General features: G+C 41.2%; 1 protein-coding gene across 8 annotated transcripts in view; it reads left to right on the forward strand.

Moving 5' to 3' along the window:
- Positions 1-25,339, forward strand: part of FREM1 (FRAS1 related extracellular matrix 1) — a 143,067-nt gene that overhangs the window by 16,165 nt on the left and 101,563 nt on the right. For all 8 annotated transcript variants that reach the window (XM_032392475.1, XM_032392474.1, XM_032392477.1 and 5 more), the window contains 4 exons: positions 7,525-8,023; positions 12,629-12,723; positions 15,047-15,348; positions 16,947-17,143. In XM_032392475.1, the coding sequence (XP_032248366.1) occupies positions 7,790-8,023; positions 12,629-12,723; positions 15,047-15,348; positions 16,947-17,143 (828 nt within the window). In that variant the 5' untranslated portion in view covers positions 7,525-7,789. The remainder of the gene's footprint in view (positions 1-7,524; positions 8,024-12,628; positions 12,724-15,046; positions 15,349-16,946; positions 17,144-25,339) is intronic.

A 25,339-nucleotide genomic window follows, 5' to 3' on the forward strand; every position in this document is an offset into this window, starting at 1 on the left:
GATATGGAATGTGAGCAAGACTGGTAAGGATGTCAAATTAGCGCCATCTTTCTAGAAAGCATGCATATGAGGAGCCTGAAAATAAATTGATACCCTTTGATCTTATAATTCCACTGCTAGAAAACTATCAAAAGGAAAGAACTAGAAAAATAAACTATTGTATAATTAAGGAGTTTTCATCACAGTCTGCTGACATGGTAAGTACTTCAACATAACAAGAAATGACAGGTAGAAATCATAGTATATGCATGTCTTGGATGGAGAGCACAAATGAAAAGTAAGATCCCAAGGAATGTTTACGAATATGGAAAATGCTTAAACTAGAATGTTGTGTTAATAGGAAAAGATGGTCCACACTTTTTATAGTATGATTTTAATTAAGTTTAAAAATTGTGTATACATACATATACATTTGAAAACCTAAGGATGTTTTCTTTGGGTGTTGGGAAAGTGTATTTTTTCCTTTTCTTTGTGTTTCTGTACTTTTATCCTTTAATGAGCATGTATTTCTTTTATATACATAAAAGGGGGTTATTTTCAAAGAAGCAAATACACTGATTAAAAAAAATGAAGGATATGGACTATTTGATGTCTAAAGTCCCTCCTAAACCATACATTCTGTGATTTAGATTGCATTTTAGAAAAAAATTGCAGAGTGGAGGAAGCACAATGCTATAAACAGAATCAACACATATTTTACTGATTTAATAGACTGGAATTTCAAGGAGGCCTGTTTGCCTTGAGGCCTTTAAATTGTGCTGCTAGGAGGGGAAGAGCGAAGGGGGGCAATCGGAGGGGGAGACGAACCATGAGAGACGATGGACTCTGAAAAACAAACGGAGGGTTCTAGAGGGAAGGGGGGTGGGAGGATGGGTTAGCCTGGTGATGGGTATTAAAGAGGGCACGTACTGCATGGAAAAAAAAAATTGTGCTGCTAGTGTGATAAGTTGGAACAGTAAGATGTGGTTAGACAGGGCATCTGCCTTAATTATCTGCTCTTAAAGTAACAGCTACTTCTTTGAGGGAACTTTCCCTCCAGTGAAACTTTAACTCGGGCAACAGTCATCAATTGCTGTCCGGAACCATAAAGAAAATTGTTAAGGGTTCATGTGCTGTAAGAAAATGACCCCGAGGGGATAGTGAAGTAATTGCAAGGAGTATAAGATTTTGGTGTGAGGTGAAGCAGTATAATGTAGTGGGGTTAAGCGCGTGGGTCCTGGAGTCAGGCAAAACTAGGTTACTCCAGAGTCAAGCTGACCTTGGGCAAGTTCCTTAACCTCTTTGCACCTCATTTTCCAAACCTGTAAAATCACTCTCTACCTCCTAAAATCCGTTGCAGGAATTAAACAAAGATAATATATGTGAAGTACTTTGAACACTGCCTAGCCTTTAGTAAGCACTTAGTAAATGTTAGTTCTTATTATGATTCTTCTGTCACTTCTTTAAGTCACTATTTACCTATAAAATCAGAATAATAGTAGAAAATGCTCTGTAGGGTTTTTGTGAGAAATAAATAAAAATATACATATAGAGAATAGAGCTCAGTGCCTGTATATAGTAGGTAATCAAAAAATGGGGAAAGGAAGACACGCACAATTATTTGCTAAAGAAAAAACAGTCTTAGAAGTCAGAAGCTATTTCTTCTGCATGATTCTGTTTTCCCTATTTGAGAGAAATCTCTCTGTAAATCCTGTGTTGGGCAAGATTGCCAAAGATTTTTCACTCTTGTGGGATCATTGAACAGTTAAACTCCAAAAGAGGTTATGAGCTTCTCAAAAAGAAAAACTGTTTTTTTATGACTGTGTCTTCCCAGCGCTTCTTTTGTGGTCTATATGGTTCAACTTCTCTCTGTTGGAGAGAATAGAATGAGATCACTAGCACACAGGAGGAAAGAGCCCTATGTTAGGACTCCAAGACCTGCTTCCCCCAGGCTCTGCTGTGTCCGGTTATGACCTCTTAGGATGTTGACTCCTTCAGCAATTAGACTTCTCTCTCTCTCCCAGGAGCTGCTAAGGTCAGAGGAAACAGTGTATCTGAGGTCCTTGGTGAAGTCTGCCAAAGTCTTAATTTCCTCAACTAAAACACAGAGAAGAGAACCACTTTGCCTGAGTTTGGACAGCTAATTGTTCTCTGTGGATACAGTTCCCCTGATTGCCAGTTCATTTGGAGCTATTTATGTCACATATGATTTGGTTTCGATTCAGTTGTCCTATGGATAATTATATTCAGCTACAGGTTTACACTTTAAATTTTTACATTTGATTTATATGAATTACTTTGGAAATTCGTTCGGGTGAAAATAATGATGATTTTAAAAATCCATCAAAAAGATTCCACGATGGCTTCTAAGTTCATTCTGACTGGTATTTTAGGTTTTAATGTGAAGTAGAAGTTAGAAAAGTCTCATTGGCTTTCTTCACCATTCTAGGCAAGGATATCAAAATCTCTCTATGTTTGGGTGGGTGGGAATGGGTTGATTCTGAGTTGGCTATTTTTAACTTAAATCCACTTTATTAATCCCCCCAGTTTTGTTATTTATTTATATTTAAATTTAAATTGAAGTATAATTAACATAGAGCGTTATATTAGTTTCAGATGTACAATGTAATGATTCAGCATTTTTGTACATTACTCAGTGCTCATCACAATGAGTGTACTCTTAATCACCTCTACCTCTTTTTTTTTTGACATATAAAGCCACTTTATTTTTTTTAACATTTTTTGTTATGTTAATCACCATACATTACATCATTAGTTTTTGATGTAGTGTTCCATGATTCATTGTTTGCATATACACCCAGTGCTCCATGCAGAACGTGCCCTCTTTAATACCCATCACCAGGCTAACCCATCCCCCCATCCCCCTCCCCTCTAGAACCCTCAGTTTGTTCCTCAGAGTCCATAATCTCTCCTGGTTCGTCTCCCCCTCCGATTTCCCCCCCTTCATTTTTCCCTTCCTACTATCTTCTTTTTTTTTTTTTTTTTTAACATATAATGTATTGTTTGTTTCAGAGGTACAGGTCTGTGATTCAATAGTCTTACACAATTCACAGTGCTCACCATAGCACATACCCTCCCCAGTGTCTATCACCCAGCCACCCCATCCCTCCCACCCCACCCCCCACTCCAGCAACCCTCAGTTTGTTTCCTGAGATTAAGAATTCCTCATATCAGTGAGATCATATGATACATATCTTTCTCTGATTGACTTATTTCACTCAGCATGATACCCTCCAGTTCCATCCACGTTGTTGCAAATGGCAAGATTTCATTCCTTTTGATGGCTGCATAATATTCCATTGTATATATATACCACATCTTCTTTATCCATTCATCTATTGATGGACATCATGGCTCTTTCCATAGTTTGGCTATTGTGGATATTGCTGCTGTAAACATCGGGGTGCACATACCCCTTCGGATCCCTACATTTGTACCTTTGGGGTAAATACCCAGTAGTGCAATTGCTGGATCATATGGTAGCTCTATTTTCTTTCTTTCTTTCTTTTTTTTTGCTTCCAAGTTTTTAAAAAAATTTTTATTGTTATGTTAATCACTGTACATTACATCATTAGTTTTTGATGTAGTGTTCCATGATTTATTGTTTGTGGATAATACCCAGTGCTCCATGCAGAACGTGCCCTCTTTAATACCCATCACTAGGCTAACCCATCTTTCCACCCCCCTCCCCTCTAGAACCCTCAGTTTGTTTTTCAGAGTCCATCGTCTCTCATGGTTCATCTCCACCTGCAATTTACCCCCCTTCATTCTTCCCCTCCTGCTATCTTCTTTTTTTTTTAACATATATATATTTTTTTATTATGTTAATCACCATACATTACATCATTAGTTTTTGATGTAGTGTTCCATGATTCATTGTTTGTGTATAACACCCAGTGCTCCATGCAGAACGTGCCCTCTTTAATAACCATCAGCAGGCTAACCCATCCTCCCACCCCCCTCCCCTCTAGAACCCTCAGTTTGTTTTTCAGAGTCCATAGTCTCTCATGGTTCATCTCCCCCTCCGATTTCCCCCCCTTCATTCTTCTCCTTCTGCTATTTTCTTCTTCTTTTTTTTTTTTTTAACATATATTATTTGTTTCAGAGGTACAGATCTGTGATTCAATAGTCTTGCACAATTCACAGTGCTCACCATAGCACATACCCTCCCCAATGTCTATCACCCAGCCACCCCAACCCTCCCACCCCCCACCATTCCAGCAACCCTCGTTTCCTGAGATTAAGAATTCCTCATATCAGTGAGGTCATATGATACATGTCTTTCTCTGATTGACTTATTTCACTCAGCATAATACCCTCCAATTCCATCCACATCATTGCAAATGGCAAGATCTCATTCCTTTTGATGGCTGCATAATATTCCATTGTAGATATATACCACATCTTCTTTATCCATTCATCTGTCGATGGACTCTTGGCTCTTTCCACAGTTTGGCTATTGTGGACATTGCTGCTATAAACATTGGGGTGCACGTACCCCTTGATCCCTCCATTTGTATCTTTGGGGTAAATACCCGGTAGTGCAATTGCTGGATCGTATGGTAGCTCTATTTTCAACTTTTTGGCGAACCTCCATACTGTTTTCCAGAGTGGCTGCACCAGCTTGCATTCCCACCAACAGTGTAGGAGGGTTCCCGTAGGAGAAGGCTAATCTTGATATGTTTGAGGAAAGGCAGTGATGCTAGTGGGGCTAGAGTAGAGGAAGTGAAGGGAGGACAAACAGAAGAGAAGATGAGAGAAGTAAGGGCGAAACACATTACATACCTGGTTGCCTTATGGCTTTTACACTAAGATGAGAGGCCATTGGAGGTTTGGGGCGTGGAAGTGACCTCAGTAATATTTAATAGGACCCTTGGCTGCCATGCTGAAGAATGCCTATAGGGGAGGCAAGAGGAGAAGGAGGGAAGTCGAAGTGCATGCTATTTGCAGTCATCCAACAAAGAGTTGATGATGTGGCTTGCACCTTTGTAACAACAATGGAAGTGAGAAGTGGTTGGAGTCTGGATATGTTTTGAAGAAGAGTGCATTCAATTTATATTGCCGTGTAAGCAAATTACTACAGACTTCGTGGCTTAAAACAACACAAATTTCTTATCTCACAGTTGACATTGGTCGGGAATCTGGTCACAGCTTACCTGGGTTCCTTGCTTCAGGCTGCAGTCAAGGCATCAGCTGGATGCTAGTCTCTCCTTTTTTTTTTTAAGATTTTATTTATTTATTTGACAGAGAGAGACACAGCGAGAGAGGGAACACAAGCAGGGGGAGTGGCAGAGGGAGAAGCAGGCTTCCAGCTGAGCAGGGAGCCCGATGCAGGGCTCGATCCCAGGACCCTGGGGACCATGACCTGGGCCGAAGGCAGACGGTTAACGACTGACCACCCAGGTGCCCCTGGATGCTAGTGTTATCTGGAGGCTTGATTTAGGATGAATCTTCTTCCGAACTTGTTCAGGCTGTTGGCAGAATTCATTTCCTTGTGACGCTGGAATTCACGGAGGCTTCCTGCTTCAAGGTCATCAGGAGAGCCTGGAGCCCCAGCCTGCTAAGAGAGATTCTTATATTACATAGTGTAACCATGGGAACAACATCCCATCACCTGTGCCTAATTCTGTTGGTTGGAAGCCTCACAGGTTCTGCTCTCACTCAAGGGGAGGGAACTTCTGGATGCTATGGGGCCGCAATTATTGGAGGTCACCCTAAGGTGTGTCCACTGCAATGAACAAACAGGATTTTGTTGCTGTTGTTTAGCTGTAGACCAAACACCAGAAAAGTTGGATGCCATTAACTGAGATCGGAGAGAGGGAGGGAGGGAAGACCAAGAGCACAAATTTGGCGACATGAAGAATGAGATGCCCATTAAATACCCCCAGGGAGATGTCACATAGACAGTGGCATATGGAATCCAGAGTTAAGGGAGGAGGTTAGAGATACAAATTTGGGACTCATTAGCATATAAGTGGTATTTAAAGCCAAGGAATGAGATCATTAGGGAATGAGGGTAGACAAAAACCAGGTCTGAGGACTGCACCCTAGGCTCCCCACGTTAAAAAGTCAGGGGATTTAGGAAGAAGCAGTAAAAGAGAAGGGAGGTAACAGTGAGATAAAAGGGGTACACGAGAGCGTGCCATCCTTACAGCCTTTACAAGTTGATTTAATTCTCAGAAAGCAAAGTTTTTCCCCCTTATCTCTCCATTTTGGGAAACACTTAGCCACTCTCTTCTCTCTGAATGTACTGCTTTTTTGGAGTGGTCTTAGATGCCAAACGTGAATGGAAACCAGGTTTGACTTTGCAGTGAAGGCTCAACAACCAGGTTTGCATTTCTGCCCAAATAAGCCAACCTAATTCAACCGGAGTGTGGGCAACACTGTCAGTGGGAGTGTGGGAACTGTTTCAGTTTCAGACTGACACCATTAAAAAAAAAAGGCTGCTCTGTAAAGTGCACACCCCCCTTAGATATCAGGTGACTCGTGTACTGCCTCAGAAATGAATGGTTTCAAACAGTGACAAGAGAATGAGTCTTCCCTTGATGTATTAGATATGGATAAATTTTTGTGTACACCCTTTGGTCAAACATTTTGAGTATCCATTGGTTATATACAGAAATTTGTTGAAATCATGAAACTGTAAAGACTTCCTGTGGGCATAGCAAACCACCATTGGTTCACCCAACTATACCCTGAACTTAAGTATTTATTGCAATACATCTTATTTTGCAGAGTCATTTCTGTTGTTATGGAACACAGAGAAATAATCTTGAAATTCTAAGTGGTTAAAGGAGGAACAAAGACCCCATTTGTGCAGATTCAGTGCATCATAATGTAATTGGCGGCGTAGATAATACGGATATGTATGCATACGCCGAGTCATTAGCTGTGTCTAGTGAAGCCGTGTGACTTAATTCCTAGTCCCTTTGACACGTCAGCAAAACCCTCAAATGTTCACTTAGAAAAATATCTGTTCTCCAGGTTCCGCTCAAGTGCTTCTCAGGTGTCTTCATTGTCCAGCAATGTCAGAGCTGTGCTCATGGGACAAATGACGAAGCTCGTTTCTTATTTGGGTCGTGATGATTTAGAATTAATCAGCGTTTGAACCAGCGTGCAAATAATTCTGTCAGCTCTCTTCTACAAATTAGGCAGTCCTCATTTAACAGATGAGGAAACAGAAGCAGAGCTCAACTCCTTCTGAACGCAGGTGACCAGGCGCTGCACTTGGGCGGTGAGGCTGGCTGGCTCCTGTGGGACCACACAAGTGACATCCCCACGGGGTGGAGGGGGTGGGACACAAGGGGCACGTTGAATCCGGAAGCGGGAGTTACAAGCAGGGTAATGAAATGGCTTCTCTGTCTTTCACATGGGCCTGGAGGTCAAGTTAGTTTATTTGTTTTTAATTTAGCTGAAATTATAGGCTGGTTGAAAGATTCCTTTGCCGGCAGGGATCTTTTGAATAGCCACACAAACCTTCTGGTCTCTCTCTCGTTTTCCTACAACCTCTCCTCTCATTTGCAGGATTAGAAAAGCACTTGGGAGGCACATTCATCTGCCGGCGTTGTCAGGAGTGATCAGCGAGTTTTATTAAACACCCTGGGATTGCCTGAAAAGCCTCCTTGTCTGGGTTTGAAATGAAAGGGGCATGTTAAGATCTTGGGGCACATTGTCAGGACCCCTTGCCCTGCCCCTTGGACTATGAGCTAACATCTCTGGAGGAAGCACAGAAACCCTCTTTTGTTGAAGGGATTTCGCCGGTGGACAAACGGAGTTGGCCCCTGACGGCATGAGCGCTCCGACCTGGGGTGGGCCCGGTGCTTTGCCCCTGCTGTTGCTCCTAGGCTGGGCCGGTGCCACCTTCATCAGCCTTAATCGTGGGCTCAGGCTGCTGAAGGGCAGCTCTACCTTCCTGTCGGGAGATGACCTGAAGTTTGCCATCCCCAAAGAAAAAGATGCTTGCAAAGTGGAAGTTGTGATGAATGAGCCAATGACTCAAAGGGTTGGGAAACTCACCCCACAGGTAGGTCCTACCTGAGATTTTTCTATTCAGTCATGTGTATGAATGTGAGTGAGTGAGTGTGTGTGTGTGTGTGTGTGTGTGAGAGAGAGAGAGAGAGAGAGAGAGAGAGAGAGGAAACAAAGCAGGGACAGACTTCCAAGGGCTGGAGTGGGTCGTCTCCTGTGTGGTGTGATATGGTCAGTCTTTATGGGATTATTCTTGCCCCAAATGATCTCATCCATTCCTAGTCAGGATGCCTTTGGATAAGATATCAGATTTCAAGATGTGTTTTAGGCCCCACTTGTGATCGCAGAATAGCACAAGTAAGATGTGAAGATATTTTTATCTGTTTCCATCACTAGAACATTCCGTTGAGTGGGAGGAGAGACGTGGAAAAGAGAGGTGAAAATACTTCCCTTTAAATATTCATTGTTCTTCAAAAATGTCTGTAGACAAATGTTTTCCTTTAGTCACGATCTTGGAGACCTCGTCGTTTAAGAGTATTCTAGGCGCAATCCTTTTGTAGGATGAAGAGTCACCTTCTAAGTCATTGGGTTAAAAAAAAGTCTGTATTATCATGTATTGTATTTGCTTGAAGTAGGGGTTTACCTCTCTACACAATAAGGAAATTGCTTCTGGTTTTATGACTTGTCCCTACTGTGGTTTAACTTCCTCCCAATGCAGGCAATTTTGAGAATGTTCCACACTGGCTGGTGCTGCTTCTGGAAACATGCACCATTATTTGTGAACTGTGAACATTAAGTTTCTTCTTCATTTGGCCGAAGAATTTTATCCCAGGAGGTTACCTCAACAGAGGTACTAGATGATGTAGAGACGAACTTCAGGAGACTTAGATGCTAACTCAAGTGGCTATCGCAAGCTGTTCCACTTACCGCACTCAGAGGACAGTCCAACTCTGAAACACATCACAACTCTCACTTAGGGAGTATTCCAGATGTGTTAGCAACCAAATGTCTCTCTCCAGTTTCCCATGAGATTTTCTTTTATTAGAGCTTCTGATGGGCACCTGCCAACTGTCTGAATACAGTAATGGCCCCAGTTCCTAAGGGGTGTATTCCCGAGTGTTTGGGAATTGCAACATCTTCACACTTGCTCCCAACACGATTTGCACTGCAAAAGTGTGTGTGGGTGGGGGTGTGGGTGTTAAGATTTTGTTTATTTGAGAGACAGCACACGTGCAGGGGGAAGGACAAGCAGACTCCCTGCTGATCTTGGGGTCCATCCCAGGACCCCAAGATCATGACCTGAGCCTAAGTCAGATGCTTAAGCGACTGAGCCACCCAGGTGTCCGGTGAAAGTGTGTTTGGTTGGAAAGAGGAGAGACCTGGGATAGCTCATAACTGCAACCCAGATGCACTAAATGCAACGAGTAGGTGATATGGATAAGCTCAGCTGCAGAAAATAGAATCCTAATCATAGGGACTCGGTTTGTTAAAAGCAAATCCTTGGAGTTTTGGAAAGCAGTAGAGGACCCTAATCCTAGAACACCGGTGTCTGTGGCTGCATGGATATATGTGGGTGCCTTATAAAGTAATGAACTCATAATTTGGTACCCCTTCCAATCAATATATTTTAAAAAATTGTTCAACATTTATTTAGAAGTGAGGCTGAATATTTTGTGGGGGAAGAGAAAAAAATTCTTCCTGGTGTATGCTGGGGCAACCTATGGGTCCTCTATTGCTCTCCAAAACTCCAAGGATTTGCTTTTTACAAACCGAGTCCCTATGGTTAAGATTCCATTTTCTGCAGCTGAGCTTATTCATATCACCTATCTCTGGCCCTAAGCATGCAAAACAAAAGCCCTATTCTTCACCAGATTCTCCCTCCTTAGAAAGTAATTTGGGGAGAATGTGCTGTTCCTTAAGTCAGCCTCTGAGGGGTATCCTCTCCCTATTCCCAATAGCCTATGACTTATAAACATATCTATAGTGCTTTCTCTGCAAGTAACGAAATTGTCTCCATTATGTATTATTGGTGTTGTTTTAATGGTCTTCGCCATCTGGTCGGCTCTGAGATACTAGAGAGCAAAAGGGGGTCTAAGTGACTACAATCAGGTAAAACACTTATTTGGGGGTCAAGAGTTGCAAGAGATCTCCATTCCAAACTTTCTCTGATTTGAAGGCCAAAATCCAGTTAATAGAAAGAATATGGAGCAGAAACAGCATGCCTGCCTGGTTTAGGGAAGTCTAGATGGGTAGGCCACGGAGGGGGCTCCAAAAAGTCCCAGCTTGTCCGCTCGAGTGCTGTGACTTCAGTGCAAGAAAATGTTCAGTGAGCGCATTTCTGGAGGTCAATGTGGCAGCTCAAATGGATTTATCTGGTCTAAAGTAAATACGGGACTTGTATCTTCTAAAATTTATTGTGTGGAAAAGGAGGCCATTGAACTGTGGAGTTTCATTATCTTTCTGTCAGATATTTGTACCATAAGGAAGTCTGTGTCCTCAGAAAACTTTCTCAAACTGCCAGATGATCTTTCTACTTTATTATGACAATTTCAACGGAAACCAGATTCCTAAGTAAAGTCTGGTTTTTTTGGGGGGGGAATGTGTGCCTATTTTTAATGCAACTCTCCCCAAGGATTTATTTCTTATGGCGTTTTTGAAGTTAAACATAGCCGAATGTGCGCGCATACACACAAAGCCTAAACATTATTCTTTAATAGCACTTACCAGTCAGCTGAAAGCAAGGCTTATGTGAACCCATTTCTAGCAAGATGACTGTATTAACAACACCCTGCTGTGTAATGAACAGTTTTATTTGATTTGCACAGAAAATGTTTTGTTTAACATCTGTTCAATTAGTGTTTTCATTTCATTACTGAAGTTTGTCTTAGGACCAACAGGTTCATTTTCCTATTGGATATTTGGAGAGGGATTTCACTTGGCTCACACCAGTATCTTCTGTTTAGATAACCCTCTTGATATAGTCAATTGGATGAGGTCGGTGGCAATATGTTTTCCTCATGTTTTAGGACAAGACTTCCTCACACACAGCACTTCTCACACCTGTTTCAAAGCAAGAAATTTCCTGGGTGGAAAAGCACCTCAGTTTAGAGCTGAGCTTGCTTTTTTGAATCAGAAATACAGCCGTAAGAAAACATCTCTAGGTTGAACCAGCTTACTGTCATTAAAGTGAGTAATGAGTTAGGAATGTGTGACAATTTAATTATAAATTGTAATTGAAAAGCAGTTGAAGTGGAAAAAACCAAGGCTAGACAGTAATTAGAAAAGGATTTAGCTCTCCTTTGTTTTAGTTAGTAAATTTATGGACAATTATGGTTGTCGCCTTTTATAAAAGGAAAACATATTATGAAACATAAAACAGATGTTTCTTTTAACAAAGCAGATTGTCTCTTTGTCACCATGACTATTTGTCAGTGATACGGGGAAGGTCTTTCCTTTATCTCCTTCCTTGTTGTCAGTTAAAAAGAGGAACCAATGATGTCTGTGGGAAAAGAAGATCATTCGTATTAGTAATACTGTCTTCTCAAAGAGGACGATGTTGCCTGTCAATGATTGAGCCTGTGACAAAGTATAGGCTACAGACCATGGACTCAACAGTGACGGTGTGCCAATACTGCAAGGCTATTTCTTAACACTCTGCCGAGTCAGGCAGGGCGGAATGAGAATTGTGGTGTGGTTGGGAGAGAAAATTCTTCTTTTGAGAATTAGGGTTCCCCAAATACAACAGTTAGCAATTTCCTTAATAGTTCTGAGTGAGGTGATTCAGTTAATTCTAATTTTATTTGAATAGAAGAAATTACCTTTAGCTTGCTATTTGTCTCATCAACCATTTTTTTTTAAGATTTTATTTATTTATTAGAGCCTGATTGGGGGGGGCGGGGAGGGAGAACGGGAGAGGGAGAAGCAGGCTCCCCACTGAGCATGGAGCCCTAGGCGGGACTCAGTCCCAGGACCCCGGGATCATGACCCAGGCTGAAGGCAGATGCTTAACCACCCAAGCACCCCTCATCAACCATTTCTGCTATTAGTAACCAGTAAAGCAGTCTTTTGCAAGTGTATGAGAAGCAACTCTGGGTCATGTTTGGCTCTGATCAACCACAACAGTGTCCGTAGTCAGTGGCTTCATTTTTGAATATAAAAATGCTATTTAGAAAAGAAAGAAAGAAAAGGAAAAGACAAAGATACATAATGTAAGTAATACAACGTGTTTGTTGAGGGGTAATGCATGCCTTTTCATGCGTACATGCAGGTAGACCTCTAACTCAGTTGCTATGAACCCCTGAAAGGGGGTGGGTGTATTATATTTTGATAAATGGAACCACAGTTTAAATGTACTATAAACTGTAAACAAAGAATCATTTCAAGAGGTAATTACTCCTTAATATATCTGCTTGATCTGCTTGGATTTTCATAGTTTAGATATTCTCACAATAAGACACACCTATATAAGCAGGATGGGAACGGGCACGGCGGTGGGTAGAGGTGGTGGTGATAACACGCACACGCGCAAGCACACGCATACATACATAGACACACCCCACTAACAGACCATAATTTCCCCAGGCAGTACTCTATTGCCAGAAAAATCAAATCTTGTACCAATTTTTTCACATATATTTATCCATTTCTTCGCATGAACTAGGTCTTTGACTGCCATTTCCTTCCCAATGAAGTAAAGTATACTCACAATGGTTGCCCGATTCTTGATGAAGACGCAGTGAAGCTCAGACTGTACAGGTAAGCAGCACGCGTAACCATTCTGTGTACTTCTCTGTAGATCGATGTTATCATGAGGCTAGTTGCTAGATTCCAAACAAGCAAGCAATCAGTAGAAATTGGGGACCTAAGTAGGTGAGGCAAGAATTGTTGTCTACTTTCAATTCTCTTTATTTGTATCATCGTCCGGGGGGCTTTTCTGTGGCAAATTTCTGTCCTGTTCCCCTTTAGAGTTCTTATACAGGGGTCTCTGATGATCCACCTTCCCGCTTATAATGGGAAATGAAAATTACAAAATACAAATTCTTAATGAGAACTAGGAAAATATATTCCAAAATTGAATGATAGTCTTTATTTTTATTATCAGCTGCTTAGTCAATAAGTGGCCGAGTATCTTCTAATTGTAAACATATTAAATGATAAAAATGTTTACAAAATCAATTATAAAGTTAAGTACAGAGTAACTGTGTGAGCCAGCAATTCTAAATATATACATAAGAGAAACAAAAACCTGTATTTCCCCCCAAACTTGCACACAAATCTTCATTGCAGCATTATTCATAATAGCTAAAAAGTTGAAAGAACCCAACTGATGAATGTATGAACAAAATGTGGGGTATCCATACAATGGAATATTATTCAGCCATAAAATGAAATGGGATGAAGTACTGATGCACGCTACAACATGGATGAACCTTGAAACCATCATGTGAAATGAAAGACACCAGACACAAAAGGTCACTTTTCTAGAAAAGGCAAATCCATAAAACACAGGAAGCAGATTAGTGATTGCCAGGGGCTGGGGGAAGGGCAAATGGGGAGTGATTGCTAATGGATATGGATTTCTTTTTGGGGGGATAAAAATGTTCTGGAATTAGGTAGTTGTGATGGTTGCACAACCTTGTGAGTATACTAAAAACCACTGAGTTGTATACTTTAAAAAGGTGATTTTTATGGTATGTGAATTATGTCTCAAAAATTAATTTAAAAATTAAGCTCATGGTTATGGTATTGCTCACTTCATAGAGGTAACTGACAATGCAGTAGGTAGAGTAGGCTTTTTTTTTTTTCAAGATTTTATTTATTTATTTGATAGAGAGCACAAGCAGGTGGAGCTCTAGGCAGAGGGAGAGGGAGAAGCAGACTCCCTGCTGAGCAGAGAGCCTGATGTGGGGCTCGATCCCAGGACTCTGGGATCATGAGCTGAGCCGAAGGCATCTGCCTTCAGATGCTTAACTGACTGAGCCACCCAAGCGCCCCGTGGAGTAGGCTTTTAGATAGATTTTTACTTGGTTTTATTGCTGTTATGAATATTTGGCTAAAATATCTTAGTGCGAATTTCCCTGAAGTACTATACTACTATTGCAAAGAGTTTTATAGAAGACACTAGGACATTGAATTGTTCTACAGACACTTAAAATCACCCACTAAAACTCAAGGCCCTATGCTGGGCATAGGGAACACAAGGATGAGGATGCATGGATTTTTGGTGCTCTTAATCTGATGCAAAATGTGGGTAGATAATGGTAATGTGAACAAGTGCTGAAAGAGAGGCTGTGCTCCAAAAATGAAATAGTACCCAAGGATTCTTTATCACAGCATATAGGGCTGTTTGATCTTTCTAAGATTTTAGAGTTAAAAAACTAACGTTGGACAGCTTGCCTGGAAGGGCTGGAAAAGCTGGTGGATTCTGGCTTCTCCCACTTCTTCCTTGAGTTTCGAAGGGACAGAGAGGGTGGAGGAGCAGGTGAGAAGGACCAAGTCACAGGAGCTGCTGTTCCTCTTGGTCTTGAGGACATTTGAAATAGAATATTCAGAGACGTTGGAGGCAGAAAATCAGAGAACATGCTTATTCCCCCACTCACCTCCTCTTCAGTCCCTTTGGCGCTACTTGGCCTCTCTATGCCTCAGTTTCCCCCTCTGTAAAATGGAATTAACAATGTCTCTCATAGGTTTCTGAAGAGCAAAAAGGTGTTGCTGCTTCAGAAACTCCTCACCCTTTCACTCCTGAATCAAAATCAATCCATAAATTAATTACACAAGCTTGGTACTCTTAAATTATAGATGTGCTAGCAGTGAGACTCTGAGCTCCCAGCTGTTATTATATATCAGCATAGATGGTGGGTTTGAGAGAAGGTGTTGAAAGAAAGCTCATTGGCGTGGGAGATGGCAGAAAAAGGAGTTGACACCAAGATAAGAAGAAAGGAAAAGAACAGAGATTGGGAGTAGAGTAGATAACAAAATCCAAACTCTACCCCATAGGCGCATTTTGTAAAGGTCAATCATTAGCTACCGGAAGTACCTGAGCGCTAGTAAACATCGCTTGGCTCTGTTCTCTCCACAGATTTACTGAGACAGATACCTTCACGGAAACCTTTATCCTGCGGGTCTATCTCCTGGAACCCGACTGTAACATCATCCGTAGGAGTAACAATGTCCTGGAGGTGTCTGAATTCTATGGCTTGTCCAGAGCCATTGATAAGAACCTGCTCAGATTTGATTACGAGAAGACAGCCGGCCTGGAGTGTACGGTCAGGCTGGATCCTGTGGGAAGCCGGCTGCCAGCCCATGGTCAGATGGTCCTGCTGGAGCCTCGGCCAGAAAAACCTCGTGGAGATCAGCCACACAGTTTTTTCCCTGAGTCTCGTATGTATGCTGTTCTTTTTTGTTATTATTGTTGTTTTTTTAAAGATTTATTTATTTATGAGAGAGAGGGGGAGGGGAGAGGGAGAGAGAATGGTGGAGAGGTAGAGGGAGAAGGGGAGAGAGAATCTCAAACAGACTCCCTGCTGAGCATGGAGCCTGATTCGGGGCTCGATCTCACGACCCTGAGATCATGACCTGAGCCGAAACCAAGAGTCGGATGCTTAACCGACTGAGCCACCCAGGCACCCCTCATATGTATGTTTTAATACATATCTGATTGTTATTAGAACTGACAAAAACATCTGTTCATAGTCATCTTCCACTGTGACAGAAATTTTTACTTGATATAATAATTTGTTGCTGGTTGAACAATGTAGGCTGGTGGTTAAGAGTATGGACTTTGGAATCAGTGAGACCTGGGTTTGAAACTGCTTCTGCTCTTTATTTCCTATGTGATTTTAGGTAAGTTATCTAACCTGGTGAAGCCTCCGTAAAATGAGCAAGGATAGTAGCTGTTCCACAAGTTTGCGGCAAGCTGGAGTAAATGAGATCACATGCACGAAGTGGGCTTCACACGGTGTGGGGCCCATAGCAGGGGCTCAGTGATTGTCAGCTGTTATTATTCATAGTGACAATGGCAGTGGTAGTAAGAGTAGGTGGTGTATTTATTAAGTATGTTTTGATTACAGGTAAGTCTGACGTAGAGCAGGTGGCCAGTAGCCATGGTTTAAATCAGGAGGAGTTGATGGATAATGTTCCTTCTGTTATTCATCTAATTAGTGTATTTTGGGCACCTCCTATGTGCATAATAATGTTCTAGGCACTGTGGAAAGACCAGTAATCCCAATCATAGTAATACCTTGAATTTGGGCAACAATTTACAACTAAAGGCATGCTTGCACATGAGTCCTCCCATTTAGTGTTCACGACCATCTGGTTAAGAAGTAGAATACTCATTTTATACATCAGGGAAATGTACAAAAGGCCACTCAGAAAATAAGTGGCCTCTGGGTATCACCCCACAAGAGTGTAAAATGAAGTTGGGCAGAGAGAGAGAGACTATTGCAGAGATGATGGTGGTTTTTAGGGGGAGAGAGTAGGTTGGTTCAGGCGGTCAAAGAGTACTTAAAGGAGGGTTTAGTAAAAAGACTAAGGGGACTTGGAGAGGTATCAGGACTCAGGGGTGTGATGAACACAGTGGGGAGAGAATTTCAGCGAGTAGAACAGCCTTGGAGAGAGTGCATGACAGAGCTGTGGATGTGGATGCTGTGAAGGAAGACCAGCACTAGACTGTGGAAGGCCAGTTGTGACCGAGTGGCCTATTCATCAGGGATGTTTGGTCATCAGAATATGTATTTTATTATTTTTTCTCTCAGTGTAACTTTCAGTGGGCAAGGATCTTAGGAGACAACTGGTCAACCGTTCTTTTCAGGAAAAGAAATGAGGGATTATAGAATAATGCCAACCCCCTCCGTGAATGATTAGAGGGTATGCATGGGTATTCCTGAGGCAGCTAGTATCCACGGGAGGGTGGATTGGTTTTTTAATTTTACAATCATGCTCAAGTGACTGTCTTAACTCAGTGCTATATGTTCTAGAACTGGGAACAGAGCTGAGGTGTCCAGGTGGAAGCTGTGCCCTGGGACTGAAGAAAATGGGAAGTGTCAACGTGAGCTGTGAGGAGTTCTTGCTGATGGGCCTTCGTTATCAACACACGGATCCCCCTTCTCCCAACATTGACTACATCTCTATCCAGCTGGACCTCACAGATGGCAGGAGCAAAATTGTATACAAGGTAGAGTTGGGGGTTATGTGTTGCGTCCCCAGCTGATCCGCAGCAAGAGAGCCACTTCCATGGGGGCGCTTGTGCTGGCTGCCATGCCAGGGCCAGTTCCTGAGCTACCGTGGGTGGGACTGCCCAGTGACTCATCAGAACTGCAGAATATCCGTGTATAATTTCCCTTCCCTGCCTCTCTTCTAGCTCTGCCACCACTAAGGCAATGGAGGAAGGACTGGGGCCATTTACATGCTACCCTTCTTCCCCCTCTCCCTTCAGTATTCTTTAGCTTGTCATTTGGTCTTTTGTAGCACCCTCTCTTTGAGGCTTCATTCCCCCTTCTTTGTTATAACCTCTTTTCACCTGTTAGAGGAAATTAGGGGGTCCACATATCGACTAGGCGAGGCCGTGGGAGACTGAGAGCAGGGGGAAACTCAGTCCCAGTATTATGGGTGTAGCAGATTATATCCTATTCACTCTTTTAGACTCTGAGATGGAAGACCAGGTCATCAAGGAGACAGGCCCCCCCCAAGGCCTCCTCCATCTTTCAGTCTCTTTCAACTCCTCCTGCCCTTTCCTCCTATTGATCTCCTCACATTGAAATGAAGGTAGAAGATGAAATCAATTTATATGAAATATTTAACATGCTACTCAACTGATTCATATGATCTATAATTTGTTTTATTTGGGGCAACTGTGTACCAGCTGAAACAGCTTGGATTTTGTGCTGATATAAGATGATCCAAGATTACATTCATGAAAGACCTCCCTCTTTCAAAATTTGACATCTCACCAGATATCTCCCAAGAAACTCAGATACTGAGCATTGTCACTCCCAAGGAATTTATAAGATTAAAAAACAATAAGAAAATGACAAAACAGGATCAGAAAATTTTAGAATTGAGGTTAAAAAAAAAAACTTTGAGATGGTCTGATCAAATTGATTAGGCAAATCACTTGAATTTTATTTTTTTTATTTTTTATTTATTTATTTTTTTAAGATTTTATTTATTTACTTGACAGAGAGAGAGAGAGAGTGAAAGCAGGAACACAAGCAGGGGCAGTGGGAGAAGGAGAAGCAGGCTTCCTGCTAAGCAGGGAGCCCGATGCGGGGCTTGATCCCAGGACCCTGGGATCATGACCTGAGCCGAAGGCAGACGCTTAACGACTGAGCCACCCAGGCGCCCCACTTGGTGAATTTTAAAGGATAGATTCTGAGCCTAACATTAATAGCTAAGAACATGAACGCTGGGCCCAGTTTGCCTGGGTTCAGATGTCTGTTTAACTAGCTATTTGACTTTGGATTTTATGCCTCATTTTAAAAAATCTTAAAATGGGAATAATAGAACCTACTTCTTAGAGTAATTGAGAGAAATAAATGAGATAATACTTATAAAGCAGTGGGCACAAAGCCTGGCACATAGTAAGCACTGTGCATACTTTGCCAGTTAAAAAAGCCACCTGGGGAAGAAAATGGATCATCAGCTAGGTTTGGAAACAACTGGCTTAGCCCATACATCTTGTTGTATAATGGTGGTCAGAGAAATTGCATACCTTGCCCATACATACATAGCTGTTTTATGACTGAGCCAAGACTAATTCCTAGGTCTCCTAACTATTAGTAGATATCTTCTCATCTTTTTGACACAAAAAGATTTTTACTTTTATTTTATTTTATTTTGAGAGAGAGAGAGTGAGTGGGGGGGGGGGCGGAGCACAAGGAGAAGGAGAGAGAGACTCTCAAGCAGGCTCCATGCTCAAAGCAGAGCCTGATGCAGGGCTCAATCTCAGGACCCTGAGATCACGACCCAAGCTGAAATCAAGAGTCAGACGCTTAACAGACTGAGCCACCCAGGCACCCCAAATCTTTCACTTTTATTGACTTCTTATCTCCATTTAAAAAATTAGACCCATTTTTCTTCCTGACTGATTTTTCTATTTTGCCTCTCTATATTGAGTTAGGGCTTTATTGTTTATATTTTTAGGTCAGTTTGGGATTTTACTCCTTAAAATGACCTTCTTGTTTTATTAATTAACCTACTCCATAGGCAATTTGGCATGTCATAAAACACATTCTTTTATGAATATCAAAGTCATATGTTCACTGCAGAGAATATTTTTTTGAAAAACACGCAGAAAGCAAAATAAGAAGGCAAAACGAGTTATATTTCTCCCACTTATCTCACACACACACACGGTAAGGAGACATGCACACCAATGTTGGTTTTGTTTTATGCAACTGAATTTATGCTATATTTGAAGATTTTGAATCTTGTTATTATTTTTATACTTGTACAGTCCATCCTCATCAAGTGACCAAATGACTATTTCATCCATAATTTTTTCTAGATTCTTAAGGTTTTCTTGTTTACATTTGCCTTTTTAATCAATCTGAAATGAATTTTATCATATTGTGAAACACAGGAACAGTTCTTTTCCCAAGTAGTCAAAATTTTCAGCACTATTTGTTGAATAATGAACCCATTTTTCATTGATTTTTGATGCTTCTTCTATTGAATAAAAGATATTATGTATACTATTTCAAGGCTAGCTCTTTTGTTCCTTAGGTATGCCTCCTTATTTCTGTGCCAGTATCAGTTATTCTAAATATGAAAGGTCAATAATACACTTTAATATTTTACAGGCAAATTCTTCCTTATCACTTGTCTTCAAAGTTTTCTTATCCATTCTCTCCTAATCTTAGTTCTCAATAAAGAATTAAATCATTTATGTTCATTAAAGAAAAGTCCCTAAGTATTTTTATCAGGATTGGATTAAAACTATAAAGTATTTTGGAAATAATTGGAATATTAGAACATTTACCCATTGAGCCTTCTCATCCAGAAATGAGGGACCTCACTTCATCTAGGCAAATGTTATTTGGTGTGTTTCTGTAAAATTTGCAGTTTTCTTCATGTAAGTTGAGCACACTTATTAAGTCCAGTCCTAGGCAGTTTGCTTTTGGGAAATTACTGTGAATAGACACTTTTCCCTCCATTATATCTTCTCTTTGGTTACTGATGATAAATAGGAAAGCTATTTTTTGGTATAATTTTCTTTTATCTGGCTTCTTTCTTGAATTCAATTATTCTAAGAATTTTTCAGTTCTTTGGGCTTTGGAAGACCATAATTATATCTTTCACTAATGATGATAATTTTGTCCTTTCTTTTTCAGTAATTATTCCTCTTATTTTTGCTCTGTTCCCCACTGGTTTGGCCAGAATATTAAATATAATGATGCTTATAAGAATCCTTGTCTTGTATATTTTATCAATATCAACTGCCCACACTGTCCTTTTTTTTAATTTTTAAAATTTAAATTCAGTTAACAATGTATTATTAGTTTCAGGGGTAGAATTCAGTGATTCATCAGTCTTATATAATACCCAGTGCTCATTACATCACGTGCCCTCCTTAATGTCCAACACCCAGTTACCCCATCCCCCCCAGCAATCCTCAGTTTGTTTCCTATGATTAAGAGTCTCTTATGGTTTGTCTCCTTCTCTGATTTCATCTTGTTTTACTTTTCCCCTCTCTTCCCCTATGATCCTCTGTTTTGTTTCTTAAATTCCACATATGAGTGAGATCATATGATGATTGTCTTTCTCTGATTAACTTATTTCACTCAGCATAATACCCTCTAGTTCCATCCACATTGTTGCAAACGACAAGATTTCATTTTTTTAATGGCTGAGTAGTATTCCATTGTATATATATACCACCTCTTCTTTATCCATTCATCCGTCAGTGGACATCTGTGTTCCTTCCGTGTTTTGGCTATTGTGGACATTGCTGCTATAAACATTGGGGTGCAGGTGCCCCTTCGGATCACTACATTTGTATCTTTTGGGTAAATACCCAGTAGTGCAATTGCTGGGTCATAGGGTAGCTCTATTTTCAACTTTCTGAGGAGCCTCCATACTGTTTTCCAGAGTGGCTGCACCAGCTTGCATTCCCACTAGCAGGGTAAGAGGGTTCCCTTTTTTCCACATCCTTGCCAATATCTGTCGTTTCCTGACTTGTTAATTTTAGCCATTCTGACTGGCGTGTGGTGGTATCTCATTGTGGTTTTGATTTGTATTTCCCCGATGCAGAGTGATGTAGAGCATTTTTTCATGTTTGTTGGCTATTTGGATGTCTTTTTTTGCAGAAATGTCTGTTCATGTCTTCTACCCATTTCTTGATTGGATTATTTGTTCTTTGGGTGTTGAGTTTGGTAGGTTCTTGATAGATTTTGGATAACAGCCCTTTATCTGATAAGACGTTTGCAAATATCTTCTCCCATTCTGCTGGTTGTCTTTTGGTCAACTGTTTACTTTTTTTTTTTTTTACTTTGTAAAAATTAACATATAATGTATTATTTGTTTCAGGGGTACAGTTCTGTGATTCATCAGTCTTACACAATTCACAGTGCTCACCATAGCACATACCCTCCCCAATGTCCATCACCCAGCCACCCCATCCCACCCACCTCCCTCCACTCCAGCAACCCTCAGTTTGTTTCCTGAGATTAAGAGTCTCTTCTGGTTTGTCTCCCTCTCAGGTTTCATCTTGTTTCATTTTTCCCTCCCTTCCCCTGTGATCCTCTGTCTTGTTTCTCAAATTCCTCATATCAGTGAGATCATGTGATACTTGTCTTTCTCTGATTGACTTATTTCACTTAGCATAATACCCTCTAGTTCCATCCACATTGTTGCAAATGGCAAGATTTCATTTTTTTGATGGCTGAGTAGTAGACTGTTGTATATATATACCACATCTTTTTTATCCATTCATCTGTCAATGGACATCTAGGTTCTTTCCATAGTTTGGCTATTGTGGACATTGCTGCTATAAACATTGGGGTGCAGGTGCCCCTTCGGATCCCTACATTTACTGGGGTAAATACCCAGTAGTGCAATTGCTGGGTCATAGGGTAGCTCTATTTTCAACTTTTTGGGGAACCTCCATACTGTTTTTCCAGAGTGGCTGCACCAGCTTGCATTCCCACTGACAGTGTAGGAGGGTTCCCCTCTCTCTGCATCCTCGCCAACATCTGTCGTTTCCTGACTTGTTAATTTTAGCCATTCTGACTGGTGGGAGGTGGTATCTCATTGAGGTTTTGATTTGTATTTGTTCTTTGGGTGTTGAGTTTGGTAAGTTCTTGATAGATTTTGGGTACTAGCCCTTTATCTGCTATGTCATTTGCAAGTATCTTCTCCCATTCTGTCGGTTGTCTTTTGGTTTTGTTGACTGTTTACTTTGCTGTGCAAAAGCTTTTTATCTTGATGAAGTCCCAATAGTTCATTTTTGCCTCTGTTTCCCTTGCTGATCAATTAAATGCTAAAATTGTATTTCCTTTATTTATTTTTAAAATAAATATTTTGCCTTTGTTTCCCTTGCTTTTGGAGATGTGTATAGCCAGAAGTTGTTGCAGCTGAGGTCGAAGAGGTTGCTGGTTATGGGTCTGTTCAAGTTTTCTATTTCTTCCTGTTTCAATTTTGGTAGTTTATATGTCTCTAGGAATGCATCCATTTCCTCCAGATTGCCTAATATGTTGGCATATAGTTCCTCATAATACGGTCTCATAATTGTTTGTTTTTCTTCGGTGTTGGTTGTGATCTCTCCTCTTTCATTCATGATTTAATTTATTTGGGTCCTTTCTCTTTCCTTTTTGATAAGTCTGGCCAGGGGTTTATCAATCTTATTAATTCTTTCACAGAACCAGCTCCTAGTTTCATTGATCTGTTCCACTGTTCTTTTGGTTTCTATTTCGTTGACTTCTGTTCTAATCTATTAATTTTCTTCTCCTGCTGGGTTTAGGCTTTATTTGCTGTTCTTTCTCCAGCTCCTTTAGGTGTAAGGTTAGGTTGTATATTTGAGACCTTTCTTGTTTCTTGAGAAAGGCTTGTATTGCTATATACTTCCCTTTAGGACCATGTTTGCTGCATCCCAAAGGTTTTGAACAGTTGTGTTTTCATTTTCATTTGTTTCCATGAATTTTTAAAATTCTTATTTAGTTTTCCAGTTGACCCATTCATTTTTTAGTAGAATGCTCTTTAGCCTCCATGTATTTGAGTTCTTTCCAAATTTCCTCTTGTGATTGAATTCCCGTTTCAAAGCATTGTGATCTGAAAATATGCAGGGAATGATCCTAATCTTTTGGTACCGGTTGAGACTGGTTTGTGACCCAGTATGTGATCTATTCTGGCAAATGTTCCATGTGCACTCGAGAAGAATGTGTATTGTGTTGCTTTAGGATGGAATGCTCTGAATATATCTGTGAAGTCCATCTGGTCCAGTGTGTCATTCAAAGCTCTTATTTCCTTGTTGATCTTCTGCTTAGACAATCTGTCCATTAGTGAGTGGGGTGTTAAAAGTCCCCTACTCTTAATGCTCCTACTGTTCAGCACCAGTCCTTTTATACCATGATTTTCCCATTCTTGAATTTTCAACATTATGACTTTTTAAATAATTTTTTTTAAAAGTAGGCTCCATGTCCAGCATGGAGCCCAGTGCGGGGCTTGAACTCATAACCCTGAGATCAAGATCTGAGCTGGGATCAAGATCTGAGCTGAGATCAAGACTTGAGCTGAGATTAGGAGTCGGATGCTTAACCAACAGAGCCACCCAAGCACCCCTTTAAATAATTTTTTTAAGTGGCATGTGAAGAATAGATACTCTGAACCCTGAGAAGTCTCAGCATATTATTAATTTGTCTTCATTAAGCATGCAGTGGGAGGAGAGAGGGGTTGATTGTCTTCTTTTCTCTTTGTCTGTTGCACTTCTTTCTTTTGAGTTTTGCTGGCTGGTTTTGGAATTTCTGGTCTTAGGGGGCTTGGTTTGTGCAGAGCATTGCGGAGAGAGGTCTTATTTGATCAGACACTGATGGAATATAACTTCATGCTCTGTAACTCTGGCAAGTGTTTCCAGCTTATTCTTTGTCTCCGGGACAATTTTGTGGTTTCTCTGGGGATCTCCCATCCTGGAGGTGGTCTTCTGGTGGATCTCCGGAGGAGTCCTTTCTAGCCTGAGTATTCACTTGCAATTTCTCCCATAGCTCCTAGGATTATTTCCACCCCCAGCTGCCTGTTTCTGCCTTTCTTTGGCTTCTCACAGATGCCCCCAAAAAGTCAGGGTCCAGGATGACCCCAAACCAACCCTCTGTCCCACTCAGCCCCTATGTGGGAGCCCCCATATGTTTTTCCTTGCCACAAACAAAGGCTAGGCAGATCCCAGAAGAGGCACCAGTATTTTCTGCGTCTGGCCCCTTCGCTTCCTCCTGTAGGAGCCCAGCATCAGTCCTCTGTATCTCACCTGTAAAAGATACATTTAAGGCTGGCCTCAAGGAAACTTCTCTCCTGACACCCAGGACAAATGTAGCATTGCCCACCTTTCCTCTTCATGGGGTTGGGTGGGGTTGGGGATCGAGGGAGTGACTCAGCACAGCAAAGCACTCTTCTCTACAAATAAATCTTTCTCTTATCCCTCTCGACCCTTTTCTATTCTTGTAGTGGGTGAGAGGGTTCTAGACCAGTTCCAGACAATTTGCTTTGTAAATACTGCTGATAGTATCGGTGTCACATTCACTTTGAAATCTGATATCTCTTTCATTGGAACTTCAGTTGAGACCAAACCAAAAAGAATTCTGTTTTTATCATTTCGTTACATGCAGATTACAACTTCTAGTCCAATATACAGTGTTCTGCATATTGTATGTGACTCTTATCGTTCAGGGTCATTCTTAACAATGCGAAACACCAAGTCCCATGAAAACCAGCATCTCCTGCTTTGAGGATTCTTCCTCATAGCACCTGTTGACACCTCAGGTCCCAAGATGCAATTTCCTGGTTTCTCTGGAGATCCCCATTATTGGGGCCGCTTGCTCATAGCTCTCTCATTTGAGGGTACATTTCTAGCCTGATTGGTAGTTTTCAGTTTTAATTACCTACTCATCACTTGGGGACTCAGGGTCTTAACTAACTGGACAGCTGAGCCACCATCCTTCAGTTGCATGAGTACTGAGTTATAGAGACATTTTCCTTCATCCTGCCTTTGCCCTCTTTCAAACCACATGGCAGGAAGTGGGTAGGGTGGCCAGAGGAGGTAAGTGGGGTGTGCCAGACACTGCTAAGTGCTTTACTTTGGCTATCTCATTTAATCCTCACTTATTACTTGGGGGCCCAGCATTTGCATTTTACAAATGGGGGGAAAAGGCTTAGGAGTTAAATAGCT

Source organism: Phoca vitulina, unplaced genomic scaffold (assembly GCF_004348235.1).
Source record: "Phoca vitulina isolate PV1807 unplaced genomic scaffold, GSC_HSeal_1.0 scaffold67, whole genome shotgun sequence".
Lineage (NCBI taxonomy): Eukaryota > Metazoa > Chordata > Mammalia > Carnivora > Phocidae > Phoca > Phoca vitulina.